This window comes from Phaseolus vulgaris, chromosome 7, assembly GCF_051622355.1.
Source record: "Phaseolus vulgaris cultivar YP4 chromosome 7, ASM5162235v1, whole genome shotgun sequence".
Lineage (NCBI taxonomy): Eukaryota > Viridiplantae > Streptophyta > Magnoliopsida > Fabales > Fabaceae > Phaseolus > Phaseolus vulgaris.
Window position 1 is genome coordinate 8,627,204 of NC_143504.1, and position 9,963 is coordinate 8,637,166.

The 9,963-nt window shown below is 34.9% G+C and overlaps 1 protein-coding gene across 1 annotated transcript; it reads left to right on the top strand.

The window, feature by feature from the left end:
* Window positions 1–2,801: 2,801 nt before the first annotated feature.
* Window positions 2,802–4,353, top strand: LOC137830020 (Protein kinase superfamily protein). The gene has a single exon (XM_068637100.2). The coding sequence runs from the start codon at window positions 3,186–3,188 to the stop codon at window positions 4,293–4,295; it is 1,110 nt and encodes a 369-aa protein (XP_068493201.1). The 5' UTR covers window positions 2,802–3,185; the 3' UTR covers window positions 4,296–4,353.
* Window positions 4,354–9,963: the final 5,610 nt, after the last annotated feature.

Here is a 9,963-nt window from a genome sequence, read left to right on the forward strand (position 1 = left end):
TTTTTGTGCTTTATATATATATATATATATATATTTTTTTGTGGAAATGAAAATACGTGGAATAAAATATTGGTTGTATGCGAAAAAATGTATTATAAATGGTATGTTCTTTGGTAGCCTGTTAATATATATTTTCTCATCTCATATATGTCAAATCAACAATAACTTGTTTGAATTAATTATTTAGGCAGATATCAGTGTCTAATTGACTGGACGAAATAGAGCGAATTGTTAATGCATAGCTTAGGCGATATTCCTCTAAGTAGCTATCTACATTTATATTTTAAGCAAAATCAAAATGGTTTCCAAACCGAGAGTTAGTAAGAAAAAATATATAAAATGATATATATATATATATATATATATATGTATGTATGTATGTATGTATGTATGTATGTATGTATGTATGTATGTATGTGTGTGTATAAAGAGAGAGAGGAGAGAAATATTTTTGACTATACTGAAATGGTTGTTTTCTCCTTAAATACAGTTTTTCTTTTCACTTTGTCTGGATGGTTAGTGATATAATGATGAAAAAAAATGAAATAAAGGTGGTATAATTTGAAATTAATTAAAGCAAAATTATAAATTTTCTGCATTGGTGGAATTAGAAAACAATGAGGAAATAATCTTTTTGTTGTTTGCTGAAGTTATGAAGTGAAAGCAAGGACATAGAATAAAACAGGAGTTAAAATTATACGGGTATATTCAATTGAAATTTAGAAGATTTTAAGATTCTTTTTAATTGTGTTCAATCAAAATCTTTAAAACTTAAAAAAAAAGTTATGATATTTCTTGTCTGTCTATGTAACTTGAAACAATCTTGATGTAAATCTCTTAAAATAATGAAAATTCTTCTCTACATTAGTGATGGTAGAGATTTATTATAATTAATTTGAAAATGTAACTAAGAATGATATAAAAAGTAAGGAAAAGAATATTACTGAATATAATAAGGGAAAAAGAGTAACACGAGAACACTAATTCATTGAAAATTATTATTTTTGACTAAAGTATATAAGGGAAAAAGAGTAACATGATCAAGGTAGAACACTAATTCATTGAAAATTATTATTTTTGACTAAAGTAAATGTTTTAGTTGAGATACAATCTTCTTTATTAAAATACTTTTTATTTCAACATAATCCTAATTTAATATGGACTAAAAGTGAATTCATAATTTAATCTAGATTGAGATGGATTTATGAAAGTTATCTTGTTTGTAACCATAAAAAAAAGTTAACAGCGAGAAAGAAGATGTGGTGATTCCTTGTTATTGTAAGGAGAATTATGAGAAAATGTTCTTATTTTTTTTAATGCACTTTGGTGATTTTATAATTACGAATATTTTTATTTTTTCTTTGAAGATAAAAAAATATTATGATAATTTTTGATGTTATAACAATTTTATATAATTCGTATTTTTTCCAAAACCAGTTCTTAGACAATATTAAAAAAAAATATTTTAATTATAAACAATTAAAATACATAAATTAATAAATATCTTTATTTTTTATTTATTTTTAAATCAAATTTATAATTTAATTTTTTATCAATTAAAAATTAAAATTTCAATCACATTATTTTTAAAAAAAAATTTAATTTATTTTAATTTATTTTTCTTATTTCTTTTTACTTTTTACTACATTTCACCTTAATACAAAGAATCTCTATTTCCTCACATTTGCCACAAATTAGTCAGATACAATCCTTATTTCAAACAAAACTAAACATAAACGTCTGATTACATCTTTTAAGTGGAATGATGCTCTTTTTTTTCTTTTCATATGTTCTTTTCATCACTAGACCTATCACTTGTTTTCAGTAGGTCCACAAAGAACTTACATGCATGACAACTCCCTATTTAGTGTAATTGCTAGTGTAATTGTAATAAGAGAAATAATAAGTAAAAGTGAGTACTTTTGAATGGGTCCAATCCCATTGGGGTAAACATGTCAAATCACAAATTGGCATCAATAGAAACCCAGATTTTCAACGGTCAGAAAGCTCTTGCTTTGCTCTATCCCCAAAAAAAAGAGAGGGAAGTACGAGGAGTATGTGCACAAAATGTGATAAGGTGATATGGGTTTTGTTTGGATTGGAAAGTGGAAAGTTGAGGGTGTGGAAGAGTGAGAGTTGTTTGGATTGGAAAGTGGAAAGTTGAGGGTGTGAAAGAGTGAGAGTGTAAGAAAAAAAATGTAAAAAAAGTTAGTGTGTTTGGATTAGGATATGCTAGAGTGAATGTGTTAAAAAAAGTTTATTCAGATACATGAGTAATGTAATAATTGTAAAAGTATTTTAAATTATTTTTTTGAATACTGTAAATTATAAAATTATAAATTTACCCTTATATATAAAAAAAAATTATTAATTTTATGCATATTTTAATTAATTAAAATAATTTAAAATTTTATTTATAAATAAACAAAATGTAAAATTCAAAAAAAGAATTAAATATAATTTTTAATGTAAGTATTAATTTTATTATTTTTCATTTTATTAATTTAAATTAATTTTGTTACTTAAGTTAATTTATTTAAATAATTTTAATATTATATATGATTTTTTAAATTATATTATGTTATATATATAAAATTATTATTATTAATATTATTGTATGAGAAAATAAGGACATCATATCATGTTCTTTTTTATCTCATTCCACTCTTTTTCACTCTTTTTCCTCTTCAATTATGAAAGGATCTTAAATACTTTTAATTTTCTGTTCATTCCGATCCTCAACCTTCCCCTCTCATACAAACAAATAAGAGTAAAACTCATTCAACCTCAACCTAAAAAAATATAATCGATCACGAAACTTAATTAATAATTCAAAAACTGTGCAATAATAAGAGAGAATAGATAACAAAGTGATGTGAGAAAGAAAGTAACTTTATCCAACCCGTCTCCTTCCTTCTCTAAGGTCAACAGAGGCACTAATAATTAACCTGTGAATTCAACAAAGAGCAAAAAAACTAATAGAAAGAGCCAAAAATCACCGCAGAGGGAAAGACCAGAGAAAAGTGGGGTTAATATGGAGTTGATGACCGTTGACTGGTCTCCTACAACATCTTCCACGAAATCACAATCCCACTTTCCTTTCTTTCCATTTTCCATTCACATTCCTTTACTCATTCATCTCTCTCTCTAAATTCACTCAGTCAATCAATCACTCCTCCCCTCCCATGGACAACGCTTTCCAAGCCATCGTCGCCGCCATAGGCAGCTTCTTCATCGTCTCGCTACTCCTTGTCGGAGCCATCATGCTCTGCCAGCAGTACCGCAACTCCTCCAAAGCCCGCACCCGCCACAGATCAACCACACCCGCGCCCACCCGCGACGCCTCTTTCTCTCTCGCCGTTGTCGACGCCAGCTGGTCCTCCGACCCCAACCTCATCAAGATCACGTGGGAGGAGCTCGCCGTCGCCACCGAAAACTTCTCCCCGCACCTCATCGTCGGCGACGGCAGCTTCGGCCTTGTCTACAAGGCCCGCCTCTCCACCAACGCCCTCGTCGCCGTCAAGAAGCTCTCCCCCGACGCCTTCCAGGGCTTCCGCGAGTTCAGGGCGGAGATGGAAACCCTAAGCAAGCTCAACCACCCAAACATCGTCAGAATCCTCGGGTACTGGGCCTCCGGCCCAGAACGTTTACTCGTCTATGAGTTCATCGAAAAGGGAAACCTCGATCAGTGGCTCCACGAGCCCGATCCCTCTCGCACCCCCCTGTCCTGGGAAACTCGCGTCAACATCATCCGCGGCGTGGCCCACGGGCTTTCCTACCTCCACGGGCTCGAGAAGCCCGTCATTCATCGCGACATAAAGGCCAGCAACATCTTGCTGGACTCCAAGTTCCATGCCCACATCGCTGACTTTGGGCTGGCCCGCAGGATCGATAAAACGCACTCCCACGTTTCCACACAGTTCGCGGGCACAATGGGCTACATGCCGCCCGAATACATTGAAGGGTCGAATGTGGCGAACACGAAGGTGGATGTTTATAGTTTTGGGATTTTGATGATTGAGACCATGTCCAGTCACCGGCCCAATTTGCCGATGAAATTGGGCGAGAATGCAATTGGGATTGTCCAGTGGGCGAAAAAGATGAGGGAGCAAAATGCGGAGATGGATATGGTTGATGTGAATATTTCAAGAGAAGGGTTGAGTGAGGAGAGTGTTAGGGAGTATGTACGCATCGCTTGTGAGTGTACCAGTGCGATGCAGAAGGAAAGACCCGAAATGCCACAAGTTCTCCAATGCTTCTCCTCCATCCCACCCAATCTTTTTATCTCATCCTAACCATGTAAATACCTACTCTTCCTACTACAATCTATAAACATTGTTTACTTTTTAATTATATATGTTCTATTGGAGGATACCCTCTACTACAACATTCCAATATCTTCTTTTATCTTTTTCTTTTCTTATTATTTTATTCATTTCATTGTGTTAAAAGAGATAATACTTTTATGCTTCCAATATGTTATACATTTAATCTTAACCAACATTTGAATAGTATTGAAGGTTTTCGATTTCTCTCATGCCTACTTCTATGTAGCACTTTGAGGCCGACACTACTACAACAATATTTAGATGATTAGGAGAATCTCCATTATAAATGTAATTCAATTGTCACACATTTTTTTTTGTTTTTTTTTAATTTGATTCTGAAGTAGGACTTGAAGGTGTCAAATTCAATATCCACCATCGATTTTAACATTTTAAATTTTTTTAAATAACTTTGAGTGAAGTGTAATCTCACATTTTTTAATAATTTTAGTTATACTTTCATTCTCATATTTTCTTTATACCTATATCACTTTCATTCTTTTCTAATCGTATTATTTGAAAGAGTAGTTTCATTTTCTAAGCATGTGTGACAGGGTTGATGATAATATTTGTTGAAGTGACATTTTTCAGTGTGATTTTTTTTTATTTCATTTGTACACTTCGCGGGTTATCTAGGTTGCTTAATATGAATTTAAACATGAATTTTTGTTATGCAAATGATATAATTTTGAATAGTATATAACAAAAATGGATGCACCTAAAGCAAAATCCAGTGGGAGACAAGGAAAGCATGCATTTGAGAGTGACTAAATCAAAATTAATTTCACTTACATTGTCACCTAAGTAAAAGTTAAGATTCAATACACTTTGAACATTTGTATTATTTGATGCAAAATTTAGTTCATAAATAATATAAAATTACACAAAGAATAAATAGAGGACGGTAGGTTTTTGTCTCATTCGCAATGAAGTACTAATGAGCATCAAACTTTTAGCCCTCCATAAATATATTGACAATCCTATTTTTTTATACAACTATATTACAACCCTCAATACTATTATTTTAATATTTTTTCATATCATTTAATTACAAATTTACCCTTTATCATTGTTCTTGCCAACTCGAGGTAGGTCAGAATCTGGATGAGCTCCTAATGGTGGTCTCCCTTCAAGCTAGTGATTCAACCTTCGAGAAACGAGAGAGCTCCTCCTGCGATGACACTTCGACGCTCAATAATGATATGATATGATAAAATATGAGTTAAGAGTACTCCCTGTGTTGTGTATTAGATGTAACCTAGCCCTAGATCCTCTCCAAGTGGCTTAGGATAAGTGTGTAAAAGATAGATCACCTTGTTGTTGACCATATCCGGCGTAACGTAGTCCGATTCTGCCTTTATTGAGTCATTAAGGGCGATTAAGTCTAATGAATAAAGGATGATGCACGTTTCCAGTTAAGGATAAGATTCCGATTCTCATATTATACGTTAGGCAAGACCCATCACTCTACAATTATATATATTTATATCTAAATCAATCATCTCAAAAGTTACAACTCTTATGGTTGTTGATCCGGTCGGTCATCGGTAGTCGATGACGTCAGCAGCAGATAACCACGTGGACCACTCGCAAGGTGACACGTGGATCAGGTGGCAGAGAAATCAGGGAAGAGATCACCCATAACGGTGATCGGTGGGTAGTAACTGAGTGGCCACCGACAGATCAGTTCCAAGATAAACACCTGGGGGGAGAACGCGAGAAGCAATAGAGCACCGATCAGTCATCGGGTGCATGGTCATCGGGGTTTCGTGTTACACGCAGTTAAACTGGGACTGAGATTCCCAGCGAGAGCGTTACGCATGGACCTCGCATGATCATATATCAGAGAAAGAGGAGCTGCTCGCCGGTAGAATCGTGCACGAGAGTGGCCTGAGGGAGTTAGTAAACCGGTCAGTGATTGGTGACTCTCTTAACCCATTACGTGCATGACATCGTGAAGGGGAAATCGTTTATGCATAGAGCAATGCTTGGTGAGTGTGCCTAGTCCAGCCACACCTGGCGTTCTCCTGGGAGTGTGCGATTCACCCAGATGGAAGAAACGCGCTAAGTTACTCCGCAAGGGAATAACTTAAGCGCACAAAGAGATGCGCTAGAACCCTCCAGGTAGTGGCACGTGTACGGTTAGATGTGAGTTGCATGCCTCCACGTGTCACCGTCTGAGAGAGGCGCGACCAAGATAAAAGTGCACTCCGCGTCGTGAAAGGTACACACCCACGTTTTTACTCATTTTGGTACGTTTTCGCACAATAGCGTAACAGAATTCTGACACACGCAGAGGATAGCGTAACAGAATTCTGTTAGGCACAGACACACAGAGAGAGAAAAAAGAGAATCAGAGAGAGATTCAGTGACATTTTTTTGTTGGTGGTTCTGTGACCTAACTTGAGCGTCGGAGTGCAAACGACCGCTAGAGGCGCCGTCTGTGTGTTTTGCAGGTTGCGTTTGAAGTTCCCGGAGAAGGTTCTAAGAGCATTCTTGCGGATAGCACAGTTGCATAGGCGGGATAAGGAAGCGACAAAACAATTCCTCCACGCTTGAGTTGACGACAGGATCAGTTGTCAAAGTATCATTTCTTGATAAAGATAAGTTATAATAGATGATTTTGGAAGGAGGAATTGAGTGTTGTCATGCTTTTGACCTTCTAGCCACAACAAACAATCATTACCAGCAATTACTACCAAAAAAAAAAAAGACACTACTTTCTTTATCATACTAAGAAAAATATTGTTTAAATTAAAAAAAAATATGAAAGTACAATGGAGGAGGAGGGACAATTTGACCTTGAAGATTATACAAAGTTAAAAGAACCATGAAAAAACTCCCCAATTTTTCATAAATATGATCCTTATTCATATACATATAACCATGCCTTCATTTTTGTTTTAATTACTTTCTAGTTTGTAGTATTATATCATGGACCGCAAACAATGATCAAAATGGGTAGTTTTCTCTAAATTTCATTAATCACATTTTAAATTTACATTTAAATTTGGGAGATTCTTTAAGTCAGAATATTGAGTGTGTTCTCTTTCTATAAGTTTATTTGAAGTGGATTTTTCCTCTCTTAGAATTGCGATTAGGTCTCCATGATCAAGGGTTCATAATCATTAATTTCCCTCTTATTGTTTTAAAAGACACGAAACATGATATTTAAAATCACAAATCATTGATATAACTTGCATGTTAATTTTTTATATTTAGGCCACTCATACGAATACATACATCAGTGTGTTATTCGCGCCTACAGTTTTTTGTATAGTTCGTCACCATATACATACATGTATTATAAAATCACATTACATGATGGTAACATTTCAAATGTTGATTAAAGTTTTTGTTTTTATTTAACATTGTTATGGTCCCACGGTTGATGTTACTCGAATTAGAACATTCGAGAAAAGTGTTATTCGACTTTATAGAGGGACTGTTTTTAAAAACAAACTTAACTTGCAAAAAACTAAACACATTTTTCGTACAAAAACTACATTTTTAGCTTTTAAAATAGACCTAAAAATTCTAAATTAAATTAACCCTTAATTTAACCCCAAATTAACCAAGCAGATTTTCATTTTGAAATTCATTTCTTAAAAAAAAAAACTTAGCATCCCTCGAGTCATACTCTAAAATTTGAGTTTTTGGTGCTCATATTTTAAGCTTCGGTTGGATTGAGGTGATGGTGAAAACCTGAGATTATTTAGATTCAGAAAAAGTAAATATTTTTAAGTGAAAGAATATATAAAAATTACTAATAAGTCCTTGGATTGATTGCATTAAGAATATGTATAAATTAGATTTCAACAATGAATAATATGAGCTGCAAATAAATATTTAGAAACATTTATTAATATATATATATATATATATAATTGGAGATGAGGTTGAACTTTAGTTATTGAAACGAATATAATTATTTTAAAATATAATAATTGTAATTATTAAATTTGATTTAGAAATGAAATTGTAAAATTCAAATGTAATTAATGTAGGAGAAAAATCAAATTTAATTATGCATGAACCAAGTTCACATCAACAATATTTTTTTGCAATTTAATTGAATGAGGTGTCCATTAATTTTTGCATGCAACTTTTACCATTTACATTTGGTTGCATTCAATTCATATTGAAATGTGAACACGACGGTTACATAAGGTGAAATAATTTTTAAAGTTACTGTAATTACCTTCTGGTGGTAGAGAAGTTAGTTCGAATACAAAGGAATTTTTTTTTGGATGTGGTTCAGATGGTAGGAAGATCACTTGGGTCTATTGGAAAAAGGTTTGTGAGCCTCATGACTATGGGGTCTAGGTATTATTGACCTAAGGTTGTTTAATTTGGCTCTATTAGGTAAGTGGATTTGGAGGTTGGGTACGGATAAGGGCGGTCTGTGGAAAGAGATCCTCGCTTCTAAGTATGGTGGGTGGAGAAGCTTGAGAGAGGAAGGTAAAGTTGGTAGGGGCTCTCTTTGGTGGAAAGATTTGAAGGAGGTGTGGGCTTCAGAGGGTTGGGGAAGAAGTTTTGAAGATGGGTTTGAGTGAGAAGTTGGTGAGGGCAGGGCTATCCTTTTTTGGGAGGACAGTTGGTTGAGTTGTGGAGCGTTGAAGAGTGTTTTCCCGAGAATTTTCTCTCTTAGTGTGACAAAAGGTGCAAAGGTGGCTGAACTAGGGAATTGGATTGATGGTGTTTGGGTGTGGCACTTTGAATGGCGTAGACCCTTTTTTGAATGGGAGAAACCTCTGGTGGAGCAGTTCTTTCAGTTACTACAAGGGGCGAAGTTGGAATCGGGGAAGGCAGATTGCTGGATTTGGAAGGCATGGGGGTTTCATACTTTTACGGTTAACTCAACCTATTTTCAAGTTAGGAAGGATAGAGTTGGGGAGGTTTCTCCAGTTTACAGTAAGTTGTGGAGGTGCAAAGCTCTGCCTTCTGCTTTGGTCACTGCTTGGAGGGTGATGGAGAATAAGATTGCTACTAGGGTAAATTTGGAAAGGCGAGGAGTGGTGGTAGAGAATCTGGTGTGTGGTTTGTGTGGGAAGGTGGAAGAGTCGTCCAGTCATCTGTTTTCCGTTTGCGAGTTTACCTGGCGAGTGTGGTGTCTTTGTTTTGAGTGGCTTGGAATGTCGTTTGTTATTCACAAGGACCCTTTGGTAAACTTCCAACAATTCAGGTTGTGTTCGGCTTCTGATGTGGTTAATGACGTTTGGGGGGCGATTTGGGTTGGTGTTGTGAGTGGAATTTGGAGACATAGGAACTCGGTGACCTTCGACAGGGGCGTGGTAGATGCGCTCGAGGTATTTGCATTGGTACAGGTAAATGTTTAGTCTTGGATTTTTGCAAAGTCCTGTTGTAATTCCTTTACGTACCTCAACTGGGTTTTGAACCCAGTGGATTGTATGAGACTGGTTGTAATACTTTCTTGAGTTGGTTTGGTTGTTCCTTATTTAAATTGGAAGGTGTTCCTTAGTTGGATGTTGGTAAGGCGCTAGCTCTTTTTGTATAAGGGTTGGACCACCCTTGAAGTGGTTCCCATTTATTTATTTTTTATTGTTAATAAAAAAAATATATTAAATCTAATTTAAATGTGGTTTAAATAATAAATTGAATGGTTGAGAATGCTTAA

What these genes read in the sequence shown, in the direction of transcription:
- LOC137830020 (XM_068637100.2), top strand. Translation starts at nt 3,186, where the DNA reads ATGGACAACGCTTTCCAAGCCATCGTCGCCGCCATAGGCAGCTTCTTC.